Below are 26,513 nucleotides of genomic sequence, written 5' to 3'. Positions count from 1 at the left end.
CAAACTTGAGATGCTCTGAAAGAAATGCTTGTTTATGTGCTTTGACTGTAGCTGAATGCTACATTCCATTTCTCTAAGCACTAGAGGCATCTCAGTAGAGCAATACATGAAAGCCTCATGATTCAGTCCTCCCTTTCTCTAGTGAAAATTTAAAAAGGATTTATCTACCCTGCTGTAAGCACAGCACAAACAAGACAGTCTTAATTTTTAACAGTTACTACAATGAAATTTAAATTGAGTTTAAAGACCAAAAGGTGTATTTTTCATTACCTATCCTAAAAGAAAAACAAACAAACAAACAACTAACCAACCAATAGAAAAAATATCCCAGGTTATAAAGGGCGTATGTTTTGTTAAAAAAAAAAATCAAGTTTACAAGTGCAGCATCCACAGAGGACTAATGATGGGCTTTTGTCTGGCTACATATTTACATAGGACTCTGAACTCATCACTATATCATCAGCTTCTTATTGCCAACTTTTGTATACCTGAATAGTTAAATCACTCACCAGCTCTTTTACTTTCACCTTTCCATTAAAATAATAGCTGCACATTGCAACCTTTGCAAGAACAAGGGGCTGCAAACTTCAGCTCGGGTATACTTCATACATAAATTGCATATATATGTATTTTCATTTGTATAAAAACATTTCAATCATTTTTTCCTTGAAATGAACCTGTGAAATAGACATACATCTGTACAAAGAGACAGCTAATAGACAATATTCAATTTTACAAACAAAATTGGAAAATCTGCCACCCAAGAAGCTGGCAATGCATGTATTTGCTTTCATTTAAGCAAGCCTATTTTCCAGGTCAGATAAATATCTACTTTGCATTTGCAATTTTAAATAGAGTATTTATATACATAGACAAAAAACCAAATACCTACAAACATATATGTGTCTTTTTCTGTACTTAGACACATGCAAAAAATAAATATAAAAAATATACAAAATTTTATAAATATATAAATTTTATCATATTAGATGTGCAGTATAATTATCTTATATATTAATTTATTCATTAACAAAATTTTTTGCTTTTCTGTTCACCTTACTATGAATGTTCTACTTTGTTGGAGTAAGTGAAACAATATTTGTTTTCCTATTTCATTTTCCTTTACTAATCTTTTTGTCATTAACAAAAAAATCCCAAACCAACTAAAAAGTTTCTTTTTCACATTGTTCTGGATCTATTTTCTTCTGAACCCAATTTTGGAAGAATGAAACATTTCCATTTCCCTCATGGCAACAGAATTATTTGTTTCTTGAAACTAAAGAATAGTCTATAATGGTCAATACAATGGCAGAGCCTTGCTGGTGTTTCCCATGCAGATTCTGAAGAACATCTGCAATAAAGCATCAGTGTGGTATCTCATTTGTGCAGAGCAGTACCTCAGAAAATCTGTAAATGATGCAAGCAGAGGAATCTTGATAACAATTTGATACACTGGATATCACTGCACTACAAATATGATTTAGTACAGAAACATGAGGTACCAAAACAAATTCAGCCCAGACCTGGAATTAATGGAGCTGGGGCACATGCTCATCTGGGAGGAATCATACCTGTACGATTCACCTAAATGGTATCAGAAGTACCTTTGAAACCTAACTTAGATTTCTTTATACTACAATTAATTACATCTTGTGCAGACACATTCCATGGGACTTCTCATCTAGCCCATAAAGATATCACAATTTAGTCAAGGAAGAAGGTAATGGGTAAAACATAAAGCATTCCTTTTAACTCCTCTTTTCCATGGATATCTCCTTTTAAAAGAAGAATCAAAAAAGTAATCTTTATAGTGATGATATTTAGTGTTTTAAAATTATATATTCCACAAATTAGTGATTCTATTTAACATTCTAAACATAAGTGATTAGAGATGGTTTGTACAGACCTTTTTAGAATTCTAGAAGTTTGAAAGCAGAACTGGCAAAGATGAAAAAATTAATTGACATTTTGCATCTTTTTCAAGAGAAAATTGAATTTTGAGCTTACATTCAAGAAACTGAGGTGTTTTTTGACCTTGTGACACAGGTGCTGTTGTGCGTTTGCCGAAGACTTGTGCATCAAAACTGGCATAATCAAATGGGACTTTCCCAAACTTCTCCTGTTCTTTCACCAGGGTGCCTCTGGAAGAAGTGACTGGCTGTGAAGTTCTGTAACTGTACTGAGATACATCAGGCTGCTTTGCTAAATTTGTCCTGCAGAGGGGAGGAAAAGAATGAAGGAGACAGACGAGAATGTCTTTAAATACCCTTGTCTTGAAAAATAGGATTAGACTGCATCTCATAATCCAAAAGTGTGCTATTACCGCATGCAAAACATACTGGTGGGTGTATATAAAAAATAAACAATGCAAACATGGTGGCTGACTAGTAGTCAAAAAGTACTTTGACTACTTCACAAACTAAACGATGAGGACATTAAAAAAATGCAGTATTTTTTAATCGTAGTTTGGGCTACTTACAAGGAAGTTACTGACTTACTGCTAGGTTGTCACTTCCTTTAGTTCTAAAAATTTGTCTGGATTTTTTCCAGCTTTCAGGTTTTTTGGATCAGTATTGTTCTCACTTTACTGTGAATGAGTATGGTATAAATATAATACAAGATGATCTGAAATAATTGCTTGTGCTATTTGAGAGGAATGAATGATTTATGGTGTGTCATTCCATTTAGTTAGTGTTTAGTAACTACTTGTCGTTAGTAATTTCCTTAGGACTTTTCATATATAGAGTTAAGGCACGTGCAGTTGGCAGACACATGGACATAATATTCTGTAATGGCTCTGAAGGAACCATTAGAGCTGATCATGTCAATAATCCACAAATTAAAGTGTCCCCAAATAGACCTGAATATAATACGTTGTAATGGTCATGGTGCCAATGATGTGCAAATTATGTGTGTTTGTAGGGTCTATATAACTCAGACAAAATACAATTGCAATAAATAGTTTCTCCTTTTTGATGTTGTCATATAAAGAATAACTTAAAGTAATTACACCAATAAACCAAAAATAAAGAAATTCTATTAATTGTTCTGATCAGGTTACTTGTGTACAGGTAAGATTTAATAGGATATATTTGACTGCTTATCCAAAGATACGTCTCTTGTCTTTAATGTCAGCCACATGCACAAGAACCAACAGAAAGATGGTGGTTTATTTTGGGAATCAGATAGTTTTGCAGAGGTTCATCTTGGAAAACTGGGTTACCATTGAACCTGAAATCTGAAGTGGGTGAAAAATCTGAGGACGAATCAACAGAGTTTGTACATAAATAAGAGTTTGTTTGTTTGTTTGTTTGGAGAAACTGGTTTGTGGGGGCTCCTACCTGTGAGTCTGATCATGGCACTGCCCAGCTTTTTGAGACTCGAGCTGGTTCTTTTCCTGGGACATTGCCAGTTTTTCAGCTGCAGCAATTGGACAACCAGAAAGGCTGTTGGAAAGCAAAGGTGAAGAACAGAAACAGCAAGAAAAAAAAACATTTAAAATAATTCTTAGGCAAAGGAGATGTATGCTGTTTTTCTGTGGAAACCAGTGACTTTGATGGTCTGTGCATTTAAGGGAACTGCTGCTGTTATAGCCCAGATTCATCTGTTTTTCAATCCTTAATGCAAAACTGTGAAATCTGTGTATTTTAGGTGATATATCTGGAAACTGAATCATGTAGGAGTTTTCCACAGTTCAGCTTTGATGTTTTGTGTCTGGCAAGTCACTAGTAAATTTTTTGACAAATGACATTTACTTTATCAGCTAAACCATGCATATAAGCCTCCTGCTGATTAAAAGGAAAGGGAATTTTGGAAAAAAAAGCAGGGATATATGAGAGACTGTTACCAAAGAACACATTTTGTCATTTCAAGTTGTGCTAGCTTATATTTTCCCGTTTGTTTTATTAGATTAGAACATGTTTTCTTATCCTTTTCATGGGTTGCTCATGATACAGCTGATGTGCTTCAAAGATAACTGGAGATTGAAAACAGGAAAAACAAAGAGAAAATTCTGCTTGTGCCCTATATATTCTTTTAGATAAGCTTGTCATACGTCTGATAAAGACTGACTTACTAATTCTAGTATTAAAACACAGTATGATAAACCTTAATTTTGGTGCACTATGCAGTAACTAATCAATCAATAAACAAAAAATCCCAAAATCTCACAAAAAAATTCAGATCAACAAAGAAAGTTGGTTTTGAAATTCTCTGTCCCAGGTTCAATTTTAAGATTGACGTTATATTTTCCCCGAAGCAGTATGATGGAATATACTGCTTCCAGCAGAAAGCAGTACTGACAAGAGCTGTGCTGACAGCAATGGCTTGCTGGAGACAGAGTGTGTTGACTCTCTGCCTCACCTGCAGCCCAGCTGTGATTCCCCAGCTGCCTGTCTGGAAGTCTTTTCCCAATTTTGCTTTCTCCCTGCAGGCAGCATGTTAAACAGACGGGAGAGTTCCAGGCAGGAAGATGGCATTCCGGAGGGTAATAAGTGGAGTTTTTAAACAGATTTTAAAATAGTTCGCTTAAAATTTTCTGTTTGGCTAAAAGGGAATGTGCCTTGATTAGAAGTTCCTGTCAACGACTAGCATGTAGTGGTCCAAAAAAATGGGTTTTGGTTTCCATTGGGTTTTCCAGTTGTAGCAATAATAGTGTGGTTTTCATTCCTTTCCCGTGTACATGATGATTTTTCAGTGTGAGGGCTGTGATGAAATTGTAGCTTTAAATTTCATCTATGAAAATACTAGTGGAATTTGCCATCCTCTGTGCTGCTGCCATTTTTTATATAATGAAATTAAACACAATTATTTGGTTATAAATAATACAGGCTGCTCTTGCAGTTCATAGACACTCTTCAGTGTAGTACATAGTGTCTAATTCCAAGATGTGCCTATCAATTTACTCCCCAGTACATGTTCGGTTTTAAGTGGACAGGAATTTTTCTGATCTACCTTCGGTGTGTATTGCGATTGCTGTTGACATGTCCTCTTCCAGTGCATCCTGGGGTGGGGCACTTTAAAACATTTTCATGCATGGCAAGAACTAAACAGAAGAAAAAAAATTGATAATAAAAAGCATCAATTAAAAACATACATCTTTAAAAAAATGAACATATCCTCCTTGAGCTCAGATTCTGAATTCTTTTACATTTTTATCACTAAAGAACAGGGGAAGCAAATGACCTACAACACAGTGACCATGGTGCCTCCAGCATAAACCAGTTTGTTTCTATATTACTGTGGTGAGACTTCCCACACGCACAAAATTTTTTATACGGACTTTAAAAGAACTTAAGTGGAAGTCAGCAAAGATGTTAAATCTTGAAGCCCTTTATACACCACTAACACTGGAACAGGCAGGTGATAGAGGAGCCCTGGGCCACACAGTCCATGTTACATGGAGCTACAGTCCCTCTCTGTCCCAGGGAAGGAAAGCTCCCAACTACAGGAAGGCTGTTTATACATTTTGTCAGATATTTTGAGTATGTCCATTTGAGCATTACACCTTCTGATCATCTGAGCTGTGCTGAAACTACCTTGGACCAAGTAGTAATGTTTCCAAGCATCGGCTTACACTCCTAGTAGCAATTACAACCTCTTGCCTGTACATTTTCCATGCCTTTGGATGTGGGTCACCTTTGCTAAAACTGACAGATATGTCTATGTGTAAAAATTACCCCCAGCCCGCCTCCGTGGACTTGAGCTAACTCAGTTATTAGGAGGCTTTAGAAGGAATTTTTACCAAGAATGAGATAAAAGATATCAGAAGAGGCCCTTTCCCCAGGAACTTTGTCCCAGGCATTTATTCTTCGAAATTCCAGGAGGGAAAGAGAGAGAACAAAAAAGTACAGGGGTCTTGTCTAGTCTCCCATTCTGGGACGATCCTGGCACTCAGCCAATTAGGTCAAGGAAGGTATGGAGGGTCATTCCATGTGGTCATAGGGAGGAAATTCTAGGAGGTCAAAGGGGAGAAACCATTCCCCTAAAGAATTACCACATCTATGTTAAATATTTTACATCTTTGGGGCACAGTGTTTCACAAAAGCTGGCTGTTGAGTCCATGTGTTTGTTCTGCCAGGAACCAAATTCTAACTTTTTTTTTTTTTTTTTTTTTTTTTTTTTTTTTTTTAAATCCCATCAGGACAGAGCACATCTAATTGGAAGTGTGATAATTAACAAAGACTTGTTAATTTTAAGTTTTTAGGAAGTCCATGTTGCTAAGGCTTCCTAATGCAGCCTGCTTAATTCAGCAGATGTTTCCATAAATACCAGTTTAGTACCAGATTTTTAAAAAGGGAGAGCTACAGTTAGGAAGAGGATTTTGGTAAAGTGCAAATATCCTTTTAATTTGTTGTTATGCATACCACCACAAAGAACCATCTGACTAACTAGGTTGTTTAGGCGGATAGTTTCACATTAAGTTTTGGCTTATTACACAGCATTTCATTGCATCGTTTTGCAGGATTGCGCACGCACACACACACACACAAACCAATGTAATCAGAGCAGCACAGTTAGAAATAAGCAGGAAAATTCAGTCTAGACTAGTTATAAAAGGGTTAGTGTGATACTGTCACAAGAGAGGGACCTGCTATGGATGCTTTTTTCCTGCTACCTGCTTATTTCCATCAGTACATCCCATGTGTGCTGGGATGTACTGATGGAAATAACCTTTCTGAGCTCAGCAGTAAGGGGGACACTGGAAATATCTCTGCATAAGCATGCCCAGATGTCTCATCTGTTGGCAATGAAAACCATCAGCTTCAGTGTGCAATGGCAGCAAATGAGGCCACAGCTCTGAAACAAGCAGGTGATGATGTGCCTCAGCAAAGGTGTGAGCAAGCAATGTCTTGAAGATTCATGGGACTACAGCATGCAGGTCTGCTGGCAGCGTGAGCATAGGTTGTCTGATCTTGTCCTTCCCAGGCTACCTAAGGAACCTGCTGCTGTTTGTAACAATGCTGCTGAGGAGCACTTGAGCTGCACAAGTGTGGAAAGCAGGACTGTGACTATGACCTGGAGGGCAAAGAAGGTGTGATGACTTCTTTCCCAGTCTCATCCTGCAATCGCATGCAGAAAAAAGGGGATTCTCCTCCAGCACAAGCACACACTACACACAATACTGAGACAGATCCAGTTGTTACTCTGGCCTGCAGGGTGATGATACTCACTTTCTAGTGGCACTCTGACTTTATGTGGACAGCCTGAGAGACTGCGGTGGTGAGGGTACAGCCCAGTCACGTGCCCTGTGCCATCGCATCCTGGGATGGGGCATTTGGTTTCTCTCTTTTCAGGCCTGGGTGAATCTGCAGAGAAATCAGACAAAAATTTTGTTTGGGTTTTGCTCCTGTCTGCACGCGGCTGAGTGATCCTATAGCAGTGTGATATTCTCTGTTTTATACTTCATATTTAATTCCTGTCCAAAGTTTTAACAGGGATGTATGCAACTGAAACATCACTTCATGTTTTCACACTGTGTCCTTTAAACAATGATTTCCCTCTCCCAATATGCCATTTATGTGCTAAACTATATAGCTTTAGGATTGCAGAGTCATTTATTCCATTCAGAGCCTCAAACAGGACAGGAGCCACAATCCAATAAGCCAGAAAACTGGCAGCATGAGCCAACAGCAAGATATATAAAGGAATAAATAAAAAAAAGGAGAAACAATCTTTTGCTCTGTTAATGTCAGACTCCAGGAAGCTGGGATAACCAAATAAAAGCTGAGGTGTGAAACAAATAAACAAACAAACAAAAAGCATTTCAACCAGAAGCCATTCCTTAAATATCACAGATCTCTAGGCTGTAGGTTCTTTGTTAGGAAACTGAATACATGCCACTTTACATTTGAGAGGCAAGGCAAGCAGCTCCCTCTGGTACACATGGCAATGCTGCTTTGTGGAGCAGCCCACAAAGGCACTGAAAACATGGAGCAGCCGATACCCTTTCAAAGGCAAGGTCTCAGCCCAGCCCCACAGCTACCACTCTGTAACAGCCCCAGTGTATGCCCAATTCCTGTTTCAAGCACCTAGAATTGTGCAAGAAGCACTGGTCAAAAAAACCTTTATTCGATTTCCAACGTAGGATCAAAAGTCTGGGCGAGAAAGGAATGATTTCTGGTCCAGAAATTCTCTTGTGAGAAATCTGAAGGAAGTGGCCGCAAAAATTGCTGAGGATGGTTTTAGCTCCATCTGTGATTGGCTGCCAACAGCATTTGGTGCTGGGGGAGAAAACAGCTGCAGCCAGAACGGGGAGCTGCCTCCTTCGAGCTCATTTTTCTGGACTATGAGGTAGGATGTGCTTAGGGACAGAATCACCAGAGCAGCTGAGGGTTAAACTTCCTGGTAAGTTTTTAGATTTAAAAAAAAAAAAAAATAATAATAAATAGAAATGAAAGAAAATAGACTCAGCATCATCAGGAGACCACACGGTTTTTAGAATCACCACAAATGGAAAGTGCTACAATAGTGAATAGAAAATAAAGAGGGACCCTGAAATATGATTTAGTGTTCCCCTGGTAATTGGAAAAGTTTATCATTAAATAGATTTTTTTTTTTTTTATCTAGCATCCAAGAATAAAAATTAAGATCTGATGCATTTGATGGTAGATTTTTTTAGAAATAAAACCCAATTAATTACATAAAGTGGCAAAATTATGTGCCTGATACAACACTGACTACAATCATATGGTGCTTATACAACCCAAACGTGGTGTATTTCTCCACGGGTGTTACCTCTGAAATCACCTGGAAACCACAGCTAATTATTATATGTGGTAAATCAGGAAAGGATAGATTGTGCCATTCTTACATCACTGGTCTTTCCTATATGTGCTGGGAGAAAGTCACATTGACACCAATGTAAGCACAGCAACTCTCAGGGTAGAAAAGGATATCTAAAAAGTTCCTGCATGTGCCAAAGTCATCTGAGCAAATAAAGGTTCATGTACTTTAATAAAAAGGTAGATTAATATCATGCGTGAACAGATTAATGCATGCTAATTAAAACACTTCTTGAGACACAAAAATGAAATGTCTGCATTTTCTTCCCAAATACTGCAGGAAATATTTTATAGTTGCAGCACCTAAAAGTGCCTGTCAGTTCTCTTTTACACTAAATGCTTTAGATAAGCAAATTACTGTAATATTTGTGATGTCCACAGGGACTACTCTGAAGTTACATTAGAAATATGAAAGTAAATCATTTATCAAAAGCCAAAATTGCATCAGTGCTAGGGTGACCTTGAGATGTTTGGAAGGCCAAAAGGAAAAGTCAAAGGACAGATGAATGTATTGTTACTTACTACAGAAGGGAGTGTGTTTATAAAATGTCATCTCTTGATGTTCTGTAATTATCCTCAATTGAGGAGTTTCATACAAGACAGCACAGTTTTTAAATCAAACAAAAATCTTTTAAATCTCCACTTCTGGAAGCCTGATTAAGTGCTGAAAATTGAGTGGTGTTCCTATGGGTTTGTAGGATACCACAAACACTCCGAAACAATAAAGATTTTGGAATTTACTGGTATTTCTGCTGATAGCGAATGAGGCAGAAGAGCATGGCTTGTGCTTTCCTGGCTCAGAAGTGCTGGATGTAGCAAAATGTAATATTGATTGATGTAATAATGATTGATGCGTGAAGTAGACTGAACTCAGAAAACATATGGCTTAGGAATTAGGTAGTATCTTTAGGAGAGGCCAATTTTTCACCCTAAACTTGCCCTTGAGCACTGTTTTAATGTCTTGCCTTTTGGCTGCTGAAACTTTGGAGGTTTGTATTAGCACCCTACAGAGGAGGAAGCAGAGGAGGAGGAAAAGGAGGAGAAGGAATGTCAGTGCCAGCTACACAGGCCTTTTAGTACCCATTACTGATCATTTCACATAGCAGTTTGGCAGGAAGCCAAGTACCTAGCATTTAACCTGGTTAGACGTGAGGCACTAGTGTGAAGGTACATAATTAACAAAATTACCAGCTAAATTCCAGATTCTTTACTGTTGCTATAAAACCCAGCTCAGAATCCTCTATCAGTCACAGGACAAATGCCTAAGCCAGCAAGAAGAGCCAAAAATACTTCCTTACGTTTGCTGCTAAATATCTGTCTCCCACCAATGTCAATAACTTTGGTTTGTCTCCTTTCCCCTGCTAGATGCTCCAGAAGAAACCTATCCAGTTCCTTGTAGGTGCTGTGGAACACATGCCCTTGCTCTGCCTGCAGAGCGATTGCTTGCTCTAGCAAACTCAAGTTTCCTTTTGTTTTGTCCAGCTCAACTGACACGTCTGTGGTTTCTGACAGGCACTCGTTGTCATCTTCCTCACTTTCAGGGAAGAGATTCTGAATTCTCTTCTCAAAAGGATCTGAGTGAGGCTCCTGGGGTGCTCTTAGCTCTGCTTCTGAGTCACAGAGTGTTTCACAAGGACCATATTCAACCTCTTCCTTCTTAATTTCTGGGACTTCCAGGATGCTGGGTTGGTTACACTCTACGATATATTTCTGAGTTACATGGGGTTTTACCCTAGTTTCTTCTGAGAAATTTGAAGAGCTATCCCACTCATTGTCCATAATTTCAGAGTTACTTTCGTTTTCCTCAGATGAACAGTATTTTGGGTCAGAAATAGCAGTCTTTTCCTTTCCTTCAGCTGAGCTAATCAGGTAACATTCATCAGTGTCATCACTTTCTGTTTTTAAGGATTGAATGCCACTATCATTTAGATTTTCTGCCATTGTTTGACTGGGTGCATCTTTTGCTACTTTTCCCATGTTCATCAAAGATTTGGCCACGGTATCTTGATAGCTGGAGTAGTTGTCTTTTCTTTGACTGGAATTTTCTTGCCCATCAAAATGAGGGGTTTCCTCGGATGATATTGGAGCACTCTCCTCTGTATGAGAAAAAAGGCAAGAGAAATATTTAAGAACTATTTTTTGTACCTTGTCAAAGTGACATGAAGATATTGACTTACCAATTACTGTTTCATTACTCAGAAAGGTACTCTGAAATGATTGAATTCACACCAAGGATCCATTTGAAATGACTGCTTGCAGCATGATGAAAAACCCTTCCAAGATTATATATACTTTATATGATAGTTCCAGCACTAAATGAGAAAAAAATATACCCCCATTTCTCACTGATGGTGAAAACATATATTTACTTAGAACACAAGCACACACAGAGAGAGTCATAAACATGTATGTAAATATAATGTTCCATACATTGATATTACATATATACATATAATCTATATAATCTGTGTGTGTATATATATATATATATATATATGTATATATATATATATATATATATATATAAGTGCACACAAACACATCTAAGATTTCCAAATATTTTCTCAAAATAAACCCTAATTACTTTCCCAGTCACCCCAGATCCCACGAAAGATCTTGATGGAAAAATTCTCAATACTTCACAAAGGGCAAGCCCCTGGTCACCATTGAATTGCCACACTAAGTAATAGATCAGGTCATGCACAGGCAAACAGAAATGGTTGTTATGTACAGACTCATAAAGGACTTGTTAAAGACACCACTGAAGTGCATCCTGTCTTTATAAATATCTTTCTTCAGAAGAAAAGCAGCAGCCAGCAGGTAATAAAGGCTGCATGTAGGAGAGGTTGTGAGTGTGGAAGACAATATGCCTTTTGTATCTCATTTAATTTTTTATAAACATTTCCTCTGACAAGGACACTCAAAAATACAGCTCCATCATCTTCCTTTCTGGTAATTATCTCTCTAAAATCAACACTGGTTTTGCCAGGATCAAGTAAATATTGCCATAGTAACTAAAAGCATTTTTGGATGAAGGGAAGAATTTAGTCACAACACTAGCCCCTTCAATAATGCTGATTATAGGGTACATTCTTTTGTTGGGATCTATTCAACATAAACTGAAAAATTTAACATTTTACTTCCTAGAAAGGAGGATGAATAAACAAGCATAGACTATTTCATAAGATGTGTCTGTCCTTTCCTGAAACAGAAGAACTCCAGGTTTAAATAATAAATTAGGCATAGCCTAAAATGCAAATGAAGTTTCTCTCAATAACACAGCGAGCTATTAAGAGAAAGTGTAAAGGGTTATGATAATTTTAAAGTATTATGAACTACAGAAAACAAATAAAAAGCATTTTCAGTGAATATGTCCAATTCATTGAACTATTCTCTCAATCCACTTAACTACCCACATGTGTACAATAATGATTTATAGACATTATACCTAATTATGCATATTTGGGCTGTGTTAGAGTGCCTAACAAAAGCTCTAGAAAGCAACAATTACCTCTGTTGCTTAGCTACATAGTTTAAAATATTCCTATTAAGTGCAGATTATTGTGGAGGGGAAAAGGGGGACAAAAATGCACATGTGCACCACAATGCATTTCACTTTACTGCTGCCAAACTGTTAGCATTTTGGGTCATTTCCAGTTTACATAATTGTTTGGTTCAACTGTTTGTTATATGTTAAAAGAAAATATTGATTAATTCTTATTCTTCTTCAGAAAATTGGACTCATGCAGGCAGAGGTGGCCTTGGGCACTTTGTGCACAAAGTTGTGTTGAAAGAAGTGTCTGTAAACCTCGTGTAACTTTTTAGCAGCTGGTCTAGTACCACACACATTGCAGTATTCTGAATAAAGTCTGCCATCTTTTCACATCTCGGCAAGTAAGAATGATGGTTTGGCTCTGTAACTAACTTTAGTCAAATGGATTTCCATTATTTGCTCTTCTGCCATTTGGAAAATAACAGAATCCCATCAGTGGGTAATTTCAAAAAGTAACAAGATCCATCTTAAAAGAAATCTCCCACCCATCAAAAGAAAACAAGTCAAGCAAAATGCTCAGTTGTAAGAGACTTTTTTCAGTTATTTTTATGTTTCAAAGATGAAAAATAAGTTCATGATAAAAAACTTTTGTTCCTTAAATAATCAGCAATTTTTAAAGCAATGTTTAAAAATATATTGTTGAATTAGTCTTAATGGTTCAGCTGTCCCAGCTTTGCTTTTTACATCTACAAGCTGTAAATTTACTTTTAAAATAATCAAAACTCAGCTTAGTTTACAGTTGCATCAATCCATGAACTCAATCATTAACTGATCAACTGAAAAGAATCATGAGTTCACAATAAAGTGAACAATATTACACCAAGAAATCCCAAGTAAACCTACATACCCAGACCAACTGTATGCTTTCACTGAAATTTGTTTTCTAGCTGGAAAAACTTATGCAAATGTTGTAAATTGTATTACCACTGACACAAGCAGGTTGGAATGTATCATACTGGTATCAAATTAATCTTTTCAAAGTCAAGTGGGATTTTTTGTTTTGACTGAAAAGCATGGTTTCTCTACTTTCTTATCAACAGATTTGGTCCAACACTTTCCCCTTTTCAAAAAGGGAACTTTAAAAAGTTCAATAACTTAGGTTTGTCCGTATATGACACAAAGTCTACCTTTACACCCATCATAGTAATTTTTCTTCATCGAGCTCTTCAAGATGTGCAGAGGACAGAAAAAGGGGAAGAAAAAGACATTACTGAGTGCAGCTCTAGATGGTTAGGAACCAGGCTGAATCAACAGAAAAAAAATTTAGCTAAAATCCAAATATCAAAAAAAAAAAAAAATTTGAAACAAACAATAACAAAACCCCAAGAAAAGAACCATATAGAAATCCTTACTCCAACAGATTTCCTTCTGGTGTTAGGAGGTAGAAATACTCCCTGAAACTTGAAGCTTGAACAGGCACTGAGAGGCATGGAATTTTTTCCTTCATGATTTTTTTTTTTTAAATGTCACCCAAAAGACAGAGACATTGTGTATCACCTTGCCCATTAATGTTCTGTTTGAAGATGGAGCTACCTTCTAGGCTTTCACAGCAATGGGATGCACACCCTTGGAAAAATCTCTTCCTAGAAGATTTACAAGTGACAGCTGACTGAAAACTTTGCTGTTATAGAAATGCCACAAAGACCTCCACTATTTTGGTAGAATTAGGATTTAATGGCATTCTTCTTCCTTGTCTGTGTGTTTTATAGTAATCATATGTATAAAATTTGTGGAGTTTGTTTTGTTTTAATAGAGTCCAATTTAGAGTGGATAAATATACAAATAACTAATCTCAATTCATCATGAAATAATAGGACAACCCTGGCTGGAAGGGGCCTTGAAAGACCATCTAGGTCCAGTCTTCTGTGTTAAAGGGACCCTAGATTATATAATCTAGCATCCTGTCCTTCAACAACATTTGATAAGAAGAACTAAATGGAAAACAAATTATCTTCTAATTCTGATAGCAACCAGCAACTGAGTGACATTCAAGTTCATTCAGTTTATACATATTCTCTATGATTGCTAATTTCTCAGTGCCAGACCAAATTCCTTTTATTTTAACATTTCCTGTGTGCAGGTGACTGCCTATGTCTTCCTGATATCTTCCACTGATATCTTTTCCGTTGTCTGATTAATTGTTTTTGGCAGGACTTCTTAAACAAATATGTGAAAAACAATTTGATTGGAGACTTTTTGTTCAACTTGAATATATATTAAAAATACATTAGAAAAGAAGACTAATGAAAACATACTATAGCTATATCTTTCTGTACCTCTATCCTTGTCCGTATTTTCCAGCATACACATTGTAGAAGCTGCTATAAAATGTTGGATGTGTTTGGCTTACCAGTGTTGAAATAACAAGTATAAAAGTGCTGAGTCTAATAATTGTGTTAAACAGAACACACACAGCAGTCACACACATAAAATTGCTTTGCTAAATGTTAAAGTCAACAGTGTTTTGCTAGGCATTATTTTTCCCTCCTAAGAGCTCTATATATTCTAGTGAAAATCTGCTCTTCAGAAATGTGTGGGATGGTGGTGGGCTTAAGCTTGTCCTTTGACAGAGGGAGTGGAGAAGCAGTAGTTGTCTCTGTGTCACTTACAAAGCATTTACTAGACCCCAGGAGAAGTTATTATACAAAATAAATGAAAGCATGATGCTTAAACCTGGACAGAAAGGAACCATTTCAACTGTCTTAGAAGTCAAACATGTCTTGCATCCTGTTTCAAAATACTGGGGTTTTATCTCCCTTCCTGTGGAATTCAAGTTCAAATGGAGTTCAAGCAACTACCTGGAGCGGAGCTGCTTTCCAGGACACTGATATCTTCCTGTAGTTCTGTCCTGTCTTCATTTTCTTCTTTGCATTCCAGGCTGGGGCTGTAGTGGCGGGGTTTCATTAACAGGGACTTCCTTTTGTTAACGGGAACGCCTGACACCTGATCTTCAGCTTTTCTCTTCTTAGCCATGGAGCATTTGTAGGCACTGCAATGATCAGTTGCCAGAGGCAGAGAAAAAATGGGAGAAGTGAGGAGCAAATTGTTTTAAAAATAGCACCACCCTATAGTTTAATTCTAAATATAAAAGTGACAACTGACAAAATGCTAAATCACTTGCAGTTTCAGCAAATTGTGTCTACTGGATATTTAATTTTAGCTCAGGTACTGAAATTCCAGGCCATGGGCAAGTCCCATTTCTTTCACTGCCGCCAAAATCTTTTTAGGGAAAAGGGAATGAGTAATAAAACAAAACCAAAAAAAAAAAAAAATCCATAACCCGACAGCCTTAAGGAAAGGATAAACAAAAATTGTAGTATTGATAATCCAGGAAAACAGCTAAAGGGAAAATAATACCACCAGTTGTATTACAAAATCCTGAGCCTTTGGTCCATTACCTTTGCATCAGTATGAATATCCAATTACACATGTTGAGTTCAACGCATAAAACCTGTGAGAAACACACTGTACATTGATAACATTTTGCAGCACAGGCCTCTTTTTCAATATTAGTCCTGAGCATTGGTTTAATTTAATTTACTCCAGCTATAAAGACCTGGTTTAACCTCTTCTCATGTCTCTGTATAGATTATAAAAAAAGGCTTCTGCAAAGGGATATTCATCTCACTTAAAACTATATCTGTATGAAAAAAGGGGGAGCCTTTTTTCACACAGATGTAGTTTTAAGTGAGGACCTGTTCCCTGGGAAAGGTATTACCCAGTTCAGATGCCTAATTTTCAGATTTCTGACAGGAAGAGGAATGGCAGGATTTTAGAGAGGAAGAGTTTTAGCAGGTTTAACATACTTCTTTCAGTTCCTAGTAGACCCATACCTTGATCTGAATATTCATTTGGTTCTATAGTTTGTCACGGTACAAATCTGTATGGCATGTACGTGTTACAACATAAGATACATCCCTAAAGAGGCTGGAATTTTCAACACTCTTTTCTTAACAATTTTTCATGTAAGTGATTTGACATGATTTTGTTTTTCTCTCATACAGAGTATACTAAGAAATTTTTGTAGCACAAATAATAGTGCTCATATTATATCAGTCAGAGATGAAAAAACTACATATATGGATCTGTGTAATCCACTCAATGGTTTCTCAACCTTAGGTACCCCCAGGGTGCATTACAAATCTACACAATGCCCTCAGGTGTTGGATTTTGCATTTGGCTCACTGACTTAGCTGCAGGATTTACAAAAAAAAAAAAAAAAAAAAAAAAAAAAAAAAAAAAAAGGTATGAAGAGAACTCCTATTGGTTGTACATATTACAACCTCAACAGCATAAATTAATCCTTCCAAGGTATCTCATGTGCACTAAATTGACTCAGGTTCTGATTGTTTTGGATGAAAGCATATGACTAACTTGAGTTTTTATTAAAAAAACCCAAAAATGCTTTTGGCTAATCACCTTTTTGGCAATCCCTCATTGCAAATATAAAGGACATGTAAATACAAAAATCTACATTTTAGGGGAATGTTAAAATTCCGTCATATACATCTCAAACACTACATATTCTTGATCTTCTGAAGGGCAAAATGCTATTGGCATCTGGAATCCAGGAATATGGGATGGTAAGCATATTCTGTAGTTGAATAAAGTACGGCTTCTGTGTTATTTCTCTGTTTATGAATAGAGGATAGCATGAATACCATAAAAAAGGTCAGAATCACAGTAGTATCCATGTACCACTGGAAATAATGCCCTTAAAACAGATATCAGAGATGGATGAAGTGTCAAAAAATATGCATAACTTTTTCTAAGGAAATACAGTTACTTAGTTTATATTTGTAAATGGCAGTTCATACCAGTCATGTTGTTCCAGGAAAATTGAATAAATGATGAATGTTTGAAATCCCGTAATACACAATTGTTCTTAAAAACCAAAACCTTCAGTATGTTTGCTTTTATGTTTCTCATTTATTTTTCAAGTTACTCTCCAGTAGATACTGCGAAAGTGTTTAGGATACGATGATGAATTTCCAGTGTTTAATTTCTCTTTAACAAAACTATAGCTGTTTCTTACACCAGAATAATTAAAGGTTTTTTGGAATAGAAAATCCAGTTGGATCATGTAATATGCCCTCTTGTGCAACACAGGTCACAGAACTTCATCTATTTCTTCAACCTTAATCCTGTAATTCGTCTGAGTATTGTCAAGATTTGAGTAACCTCAAGTTAAGGGAAAATGTGATAAAATGGTAAATTCATAGCTGTTTTCGTTCTCACTGAGTGCAATCTTTTTCTAGCAACAAAATATTACAGGTCCCACATTGTGGACTGGTATAACACTTATTCAACATGTCGGTTTTTCACCACAACTGGAAAATAGAGTCAAACTCAGATGACAGCACACCATGGCCAAGACCAGTGTGGGAACACTGCTGCCTCCTGCCACCTGCAGATCTACTCTGGGAAGTGAGAGCACAGGGATCCCACCAGCAGAACCACTACAGTTTACAGCAGTAAATCAAAAGCTGCTGCATCGAAGTTGGGACAGACAGCCCACAGATCTTCTTGGGAGCACATCAGTTGTGTTAGAGAATTTCTCCTCTATGAAAGACTGATGCACCAGCTTGTCCTTATTGTATCATTTTCTGTTCATGAGAAGCCACCCATCCACATTTCCTCAACAGGTCCATCATTTTTAAAAACATACATAAGATTCTACTTTTAATAAAGTCATTCCTGAAAGCATTCTGATTAAAGGAAGTTGACAAACATAGTCGTCACTTATCTCTTAGGAAGTTCAAATTGCTTTTCATTCTCCAGGAAGAGATTTTTCAGCACTTGCTTTTGATGATGGTCCTTTAAACTGCTGGTTTTGAGCTTTACTAGGACTCTATTAGTTTGCAGGAAAAAGTTTAAAGTTCTATCACATATCAGAAATTCCTCCCCTTTTCTACCTTACAGTGCTTAAAATGAAAAATTTAAATAAAACCAGAAAAAAATCAAAAATGGCAGCTTTTCCAAGTACACATGTTTTGTTAAGGATTTGATAATGGAAATCAGGAATTTTAGTACTATGAAAAGAATGTACTTATGGCTTTGTAACATCCACGTAAGGCTGATTTTACCTTTGTCTTTAAAAGTTTCTATTTCTCTCTTTTTCTTGTGCGCATTCATACATAGACACACATGTTGGTTATCACTGATTTGTCAAGCTGTACTTTGTCAAGTGGTAAACCTATAATTTAGCTTCTCTCTTACTCATCTCTTAAATTCAACATCTAATAGTTCTGTTGCTATTTATCAATGGCCTGCTTGTTTTCATGGAACACTGATTCAGCTGTCAAGGTTATTTGGTAATCCAAGGCTCATAAAACAGGAGAAGCTCTTTTTGTTATGAGCCCAAAGCCAATACATAGTTGGGAGTTGTTCCCCAGTTTATTTGTGCTTAAATTTTACGGGTAACAAATCATGTTTGATTTATCTAGAGTGAGGAAAGTTTTTATCACATCTGTTTTTAGTGAATGATTCAGTTATCAAGACCAGTCTTGTGTCAATTATCATAGTGTGAGTCAAGAGGTTAAAATCTAAGACATTTAGGATCTGGCTGCATATACTGAAAAACCCCTCACAGATAAATCTTTCATAGATATTTCATATCTAAATATATTCTGGGGGAAATTATTGTGTCTTTCTCTTTCCTTTATTTCTTTTCAGATCACATCTTACAGACTCTGGTAGTATGCAGGCAGTACTATCCATTGGATCCTCACCACAAAACAATGTCTCAGAAGAAAGATAAAGCTTTTAAGCAGTCCCAAATACATGGTACTTTTCTTAAAAACTGGCCATGGTTGGGGTTTTTTTGTTGTTTTGGTTGTTTTTTTGGGTTTTGGATTTTTGTTTGTTTGTTTGTTTTTGGTTTTGGTTTTTTGTTTGGTTTTTTTTGGTTGGTTGGTTTTGTTTGGTTTTGGTTTTTTTGGGTGGGTTTTTTTTGGGTTTTTTTTTGTAATTGGTTCATCTAAGTGATGTGTTTGTCAAGCCTTCAACTCGACCTTTAACCATATTGTATCCAGCAAGGATTTGTTGTAGCTAATCCTCTGGCAAGACTTCCAGACCTCTAAGGATTTTTTCTTATTCGCAGTAGCCTGCAGATTGGCAAAGCATGAAAACAGAGCAAAGAATTGTAATAGTGGGTAAAACTAGGGGTACATTCAGCCTGAAAACTGTTTAATAATGCCTATAATGGATGCCATGTAAAATATGACACCAGAACACACCATATACACTTCTTAGATTCCAATGAGAAAATAATTGCCTTTAAATATCAAGGCACATACATTTATTTTCTACTGCTATGTAAGGATCGCATACCTTATGTGAGTTTGTGCAACAAAACTTAGTGGAACTTTTTAGTTGTGGAGAAAATTATTTTAAATTCGTAACATGAATTGGATTTTGACTGTTTGCCTACCAATTGAACTACAATTAAAGGAGACAGCATCTTCTGATGTGCAGAAGCATTTAACTTCACACTAGTATTTACACAGAGGTCAGTCTAACTACTCCTTAATCATATTGTGGTTAAAGATATTGCCAGATGCTTTACACCTTGATTAGGTTTATGTTTTCCTAAACTTTTAGATGGCCTAAGACAATGTAGTCTAATACTACATTTTCCTTATAGTGGGGAACAGTTGTTATTAGAAAATTCAGGAACTCTTGCCACTCAAAGATGAAGCAGTAACATACAAGTGTCTGTTGTGGTTGGACTTCTTCTAAGAATTTCAAAAATCAAAAGTATCTAAAAGGACCATAAATTTTGAACATCTCCCCATCTTAGTCTCTTTTATATCAGTTTGTTCTCTAAAACACAGATGAACTGGGTTCTGTTTAATTCTTTAGCACTCGGGTTTCCTAGGGTTTAGGCTAGAGCAGTGAAAATATCTGATCACCTAAAATCACAGAAAAATCTTGAGTTCCTCATAAACTGATGATGATTAGGAGAATTTATTAGCACTGGATACAGAAAGGTGATGATATGCTCCTAGGATGGATCACATGTCAGTTCAAATTACATTGCTGATATAATTTACATCAACCATCAGTAACAGAGGTTCATGAAAGGATCTGTAATGTCAGAGTTCTAAAAAGAGTGCTGGTAGTCTCGTCACTGCAATGGAAAACCCAAATGGGTGTTGCCAATTACAGTAACTTCAGATGGACAACAGAGGTTGGGAAGGAAGGTGCAATGTTACTGTGACTCAGTGGTTTGTCATCAGGTTAAAACAGATTTATGTTCCACTTTCTTAATTAACTCTCACTGTTTGTGAAGAGTGTTAATCTTGTAGCTCAGTGAGAGTGAAATTGTTGCCAGCTCAGGTTGCTCTAAACAGGATAACAGACAGAAGGATGGTATTAACAGTTTCAAGAAGTCAGAGTCTCCTCAGAAAGTCTGAAAATCCACAGCACCAGTCAGGTCTGAAAGAAATTTTCCACATCCAGAATCTAGGGTGGTGTTTTCAATGCCATGAAATTACTGAATGTGAAAGAATTCACAAAATCTAACAATATACAATATTAAATCCTAGCTTCAGAAAACACATAAATTAGTCACAGCTAATATATTTAAACATATAAATATAAATATATATGTTTAAAACTATATATATTTGAATGTTATCTAAAAGAAATAAAAATGCATCACTTTGTATCATGGTACCAAAATATAAAATTTACAAGGCTTATAGACACTTGAAAAAAATGACAGATAAACAGTAATTCTGCTTCCTCTATCCTACTCTAAAATCCATATATTTGCTGGATTCAAACTGAAGAAAATTCTCTGAAACCATATAACAAAATTTCTTGTGTAATAAAGAAGGATTCCTTGACCCATCCCTTTTATATTTTTTAAGAAAGATACTTGATGAGATGCTTTTCATTAGTGAGAATGCCAGTTAAGAAAAGGCTGGGATGACTTCAACTCATTTATGTACCCTTCAACTCTCAATCTCAGAAAGATTTGTTTTTCAATACCTCCTCTTTTGTCTGCTGTATGGATTAATAAAGATGTTAATTTTTTATGTTAGGATTTTTACCGCATTGTATCCTGATGTTCCATTCTGCAATGAATTTTCCAATTCCAAGCATCTTTCCACTCAATGGGATATGAAACTATGCTTACAGAGGCTTTGTATGTCCATGAATTTATCCCTGAATAGTGGAATATGCTGGAGCAAGGGATAAAAGAAATCAACATTCTGCTTACTTAAAATAAGTAAAAGTAAGATTTGTGAAGTATCAGGTGATGGAAAATTACAAATGTCCAGAAACAACTGTTTGATTTGCAAGTTATAGGTAGCCACATATTGACTACCTGAAGAACTTCAAGGAGTCAGTCTGTGGCTGGCGGCTGACAAAATTGCCACCAAGGTTTGGGCTAAAATTTATTAGCAGTGGAAGACAAAGTTAAATCAGAAAACAAGAGTTTTCTTTCTAGCTATTTTAAATAATTTTCACAATTGTTAAAAATATCCAAACATTACGCTAATAAAAACTTATCGCTTTATGTGAAAATATTAAAGAAGGAAATTTGTTAACTCTGATATGATATTTTACGCATGAAATTTTGAAGGCTAGTCCTGGAAAGGACCACTGAGTTCTTATCACTGACAAGAAGTTAAACATGTATTTGCCCCAATTGGTCATCTCGAGTCAGAGCAATTGGCATTAATGGTTTCTTCCATTTTATAGAATTAACTGAGCTACAGGATTATTTGATAATTTATAACATTTTGACTCCATGACTGTATTGAATTTTACTGATTCAGACTAGGAGACAAAAAAAAAATCTGGTAAAGTATTACAGCTGGAAATTCCTCAAAAATACATTTGTGAAAGAATTCAACAGATAAAAACCATTTTCTTCCATCAACATTTTAAACCATTAAAATGGAGAGAATATAAAAATAAAATTTGTTGAAAAAAATTATCTTCATTTTGACAGAGAGAATTGGTTGCAATGAAGCTTAGAACTTGGAGGACTTACTCCAATGGTAATTAAGGAAAATGTGACTGATTCTCATTTTTAAATGGCACACACAACATAAAAAAAATTCATGTCATCCCTTTGTAACTCACACACTTGGCTTACAAGTTGTATCTGTGAAAAGGACAGAGGCTGTGCCTGTGTCCTGTAACAACAATTCCAGGATTAAAGGACCTTCTACAGCTATGGAAGTTTATTGCAGTGCTCTTTTTTTCTAAAATGCCAGAGTTGTGGGAAGTTCAGTCAAGGGCTGGACCAAGATGAAAGGAATGGGCATGAGATATAGATGGGAAAAAGATAAATGGGAAATTTTTATTTATGAACACTAATATAGAGAAAAACAAGATCAGTAACTTGGGGGTATTAAATATCTTCTATATACACTAAAGGAAAATTTAGTCAGAAAAAAAGGAGCAGAACTGGACAGATAATAATGTGGAGAAAATATGGTATCATAACTGAAAGCTGGCTGGAGCAAGATATTAAAAGGTGTATTTTATTTTAAAAAGACAGATAAGAAAAGCAGAGGAACTGTCATAGCCTTGTTGGTAAAAGAGGATTTATTAGACCCCGTAAGAAGAGGCTGGGGAGAAATGGGTAATGGTGTTGAGTCATTATGTACTGAGCTTGGAGATGTTTCAGGCAGTAAACTGAATATTACAGGCCACCTGACCAAAAAGAACAACTGGGCTGTGAAATGATCGAGCAAATGCAAAGAAGCATGTAAAAAGAGTGGAACAATGGTAAGTCAGCAGTAACATAGGAGAAAGACATGTAGTTATGATGAAATTTACCCATGCCTCAAGTTCATGCCTCTGTGGACAAAAATTTCAGGCAGCAAAAGGTTCATGAAATGGCTTTTTATTTTTCTTTTTAAATACATTTTTATTTTTTATTGAACTCCATTTTATTATTTTGTCAGGATTCTCCACAAAGGAAAGGCAACTCAGAGGAAAACAACAGAGATTTAACTTCTCCGATTTTCTTGTTTTCAGTTAACAAGGTTGTATGATCACAAGGATACTCAGATCATATGAAAAATATTACATATAAACCCTCAATTTGAAATACTATGTCAATGAAATGGATGACTTCTTCAGAGTCAACTCAGTATGGCTAAAGTTGTATGGTTGGACCTTTTCTAACAGGTAAGTCATTTTTAGTAAGAGCCAGTTTAGAGAAAATTTAGTTTTTATTCTGTGGAGCTCAAGAAGATATTAAATTCAGTAATATGAATGAATGTCCAAGATCTGGGCCAAATCCAGCCTCCCCAGCCTCTTTTTCATTTACTCACTCAATCTGTCCAGGTTCAGTAGGTCAATAAATTCCAGTGGGACCCAGGCCAAGAATTTGGCTTAGAATGGATTAAGTTTCTCGGCAAATCTACAGATCGTCCACACAACCTTTGCATCCAGAAAGCCTTGCACATGTGTGGTCAGCCTGCAAGTGCCAGTAAATGCTTAAATAAAAAGCATATTGGTAGCTACAGTCTGGTTAAAGAAGAAGTAATGAAGATCAGCTTTGTGGGGTTTTTTTGACAACAGAGAATGAGATTCTAAGCAACTCATTGTTAGCCACCAATACCTCCCTTTAATGTAGCAGGAGGTCCCACGGCTGCATTCTTTCCCTTTCCTTGCTTTCTCCAGGCTGTACACAGTCTGTTTCTCCTCACTTTTGCTTGCCTGAATTAACCCTTGATATCAGTCAGAGGCAGCAATTCAGCTAACTATAATATTAAACTCATGATTGATATGTATGAGGCAGAAGTTACGGGTTGGCGTTTCCATCTCTATATGGCTTGTGGTCATCTATAGGGAAAAGATCTGCCATAAGAGGAAGAGAGCATTTGGGGCTGTAATGTTCTGATGCATTCTGTCATGCAGCAGAAGGAATGAAGGCATATGCAACCCTAAATTTCTGTGTAGGTTCGGGAGGATAACATTTACTATGTGCTGATAAGCACAGAAGTTATGATGGGTGAGACAGCGACTCATGCAACACATTAAATAGCATAAAAATTTTAGTCCAAGGCAGGGAATATTCTAAGATACAACTAGCTCTCTGGTAGAAAAAATCTGAAAATAACTATCTTGATCTAGCAGCCACAATAAAGTGACATGGATTTGACATATTTTATAAAAAACTTCTTACAGAAAAAAAAAAAATTGAAACTAAATTATAATTATTCTTTTTAATATTAAATGGAGCCTTTAAGTGAAAAAATTGTAAAACTACAATCAAATATAATAACGAAAAGAGACACAGACTGTGGTTTTTGGCTAGAAATCAATACAGTAGATATCAAAAGAGGCCTATAATATGCTAGAAATATATCTAATGCTGTTGTTGTTAAACAGAGTTATAAAAGTCACCTACAAAGCAAATGCACATCAAGTATCAACTAAAGCAAGCTAAAATGGAAATCTGAACATGAAACACTGTCTCTAAAAATTCTTAAATAATCCAGAAAGAAAGGGTAAAGGTCACAGTACATAGATCAAAAGGTCTGAACATGTACATGAATTAAGAAAATTATTAATCATAATTAAGAGCTCCAACCACAGTTGTCTCAAAAGAATTATAAGGTACAGTTCTTATTTCAGCCATCTTAGTGGTTTTTCAGAACAGTTCACTGAATATTTAAGTCAAAGGACCGTAAACTCCAAGGTTACCTGCAAAATGGTAAAAGTCGTTACCTGTGGTCACCCAGAACCGTGCTCTCATTTGTGGAAGCAGAATGGTAGTTCTTACTACCTTATTATTTTACATTCAAAGAGTGACATTTTAATAAGAGTGAAAAAAATTATCTGATCTCTATACACAAGTTGCAAACATTTTATATAAGCCTTAACCCACTCACATGAATGTTGAAAGAAGAAAACTTAAAGAGAAAAAGTTTGAATTTTGACTTTCTTTCTGTGTTTGTTTGTTGTTAACTTGTCTTGGTTACTGGTTTGACAGTACTGAAAGACTACCTTGGTTCTGAACTATGGAAGCACCTGGTACTATAAAAGAGTTAAAAAGCCTGAGGTCCATCAACTCATTCAAACTCTAGGAAAAGGAAAGGAGGAAAAGAAATGAGATGGAGGGGCAAAGTGAAGGGAGAGGAGGGATGACAGCTGTGTAGGTATCACAATTTGATTGCTAATTAGAGCGCAACTGGAAGATGAAGGAAGAAACAAGGGAGGAACTTAGACATGAGAGACTATAAACCTGATAGCCATTACATTTTTCATTAATGCTTTGGTTTTTTAGTGATAATGACTATATTGACATACAGGATATAATAAAAAGGATAGGTGAGTTCTAACACTATTCTTGGTCACTACTGTGACTGTAGCAACATACTGTGACTATCTACTTACCTTTCCTTTGCAGCAAATGGCACCACATAATGATTGTTCAGTGTTTATGTTTGACTGTTCAATGTTTTCTATCGAACATCAACTACAAAACCATTTTTCCTTAGTGTAAAACATAGATTTCAACAGATTCTTTGAGGAGAGTAAGGTCTAGCAAGCCAGATAAAATTCTTTAGGAACCTAACAATGTTGTCAGAAAAGAATAGTAAATGAACAAGATTTAATGGGGATTTAAGAAAGCATGATTCATAATAACATGACACACTTGCTTGTACCAGTAATCATGGAGTAAAAGACAGAGGTTAATATTTTCAGCACCCCATAACCATTTCAATTTCTACAATGGCTAGGGCAGGGAGGAAGCTCCTTTTCCAAGCTAAAGAGCAAGCAGCAGATACTCTTAACTCATTCTGTTAACACATCTTGGGAATAGCTACTCTTAAGATTAATGCCCATTGTTTAATTGAAGATCAGTTATCAATAGAAACAGCATGATACAGATCTTTGATTCAGGTGAAATGCTTAATCCAATATGTCATGGAGAAATGTTTAAATTTCAAGGTGGCAAAGCTCTGCCCCAGCCAGTTACCGTCATAGGGAGCACTAGGGAGGAGAGTTCGAAGTGTATGCTGTCAACATCCAGTCTTCAATTGCAAAAATGGACTTTCTGTGAAGCTCAGACATGTCTGGCAGTAGCTATAACTATTGACCATCTTCATTTAACATTTACTACTAATTCTGTTTGAATTCAGAGATACAATTTGTTTCAGCAAAGCGCATTAAGGACTGTGAGGGTCCCACACTCT

General features: G+C 36.2%; 1 protein-coding gene across 1 annotated transcript in view; it reads right to left on the bottom strand.

The window, feature by feature from the left end:
• The window catches only part of ST18 (ST18 C2H2C-type zinc finger transcription factor), a 168,594-nt gene that overhangs the window by 35,036 nt on the left and 107,045 nt on the right, over positions 1–26,513 (bottom strand). The window contains exons 6-11 of the mRNA XM_066183414.1: positions 15,135–15,325; positions 10,082–10,879; positions 7,173–7,307; positions 4,954–5,044; positions 3,342–3,446; positions 2,008–2,213 (exon numbers count right to left, since the gene is read on the bottom strand). Coding sequence (XP_066039511.1) covers positions 2,008–2,213; positions 3,342–3,446; positions 4,954–5,044; positions 7,173–7,307; positions 10,082–10,879; positions 15,135–15,325 — 1,526 coding nt within the window. The remainder of the gene's footprint in view (positions 1–2,007; positions 2,214–3,341; positions 3,447–4,953; positions 5,045–7,172; positions 7,308–10,081; positions 10,880–15,134; positions 15,326–26,513) is intronic.

Source organism: Chamaea fasciata, unplaced genomic scaffold (assembly GCF_029207755.1).
Source record: "Chamaea fasciata isolate MVZ Bird 193981 ecotype frontalis unplaced genomic scaffold, bChaFas1.0.hap1 SCAF_1, whole genome shotgun sequence".
Taxonomy (NCBI): Eukaryota; Metazoa; Chordata; class Aves; order Passeriformes; family Sylviidae; genus Chamaea; species Chamaea fasciata.
Note: the sequence above shows the minus strand (reverse complement) of the source record. Positions and strands in the feature narration are given on the sequence as shown.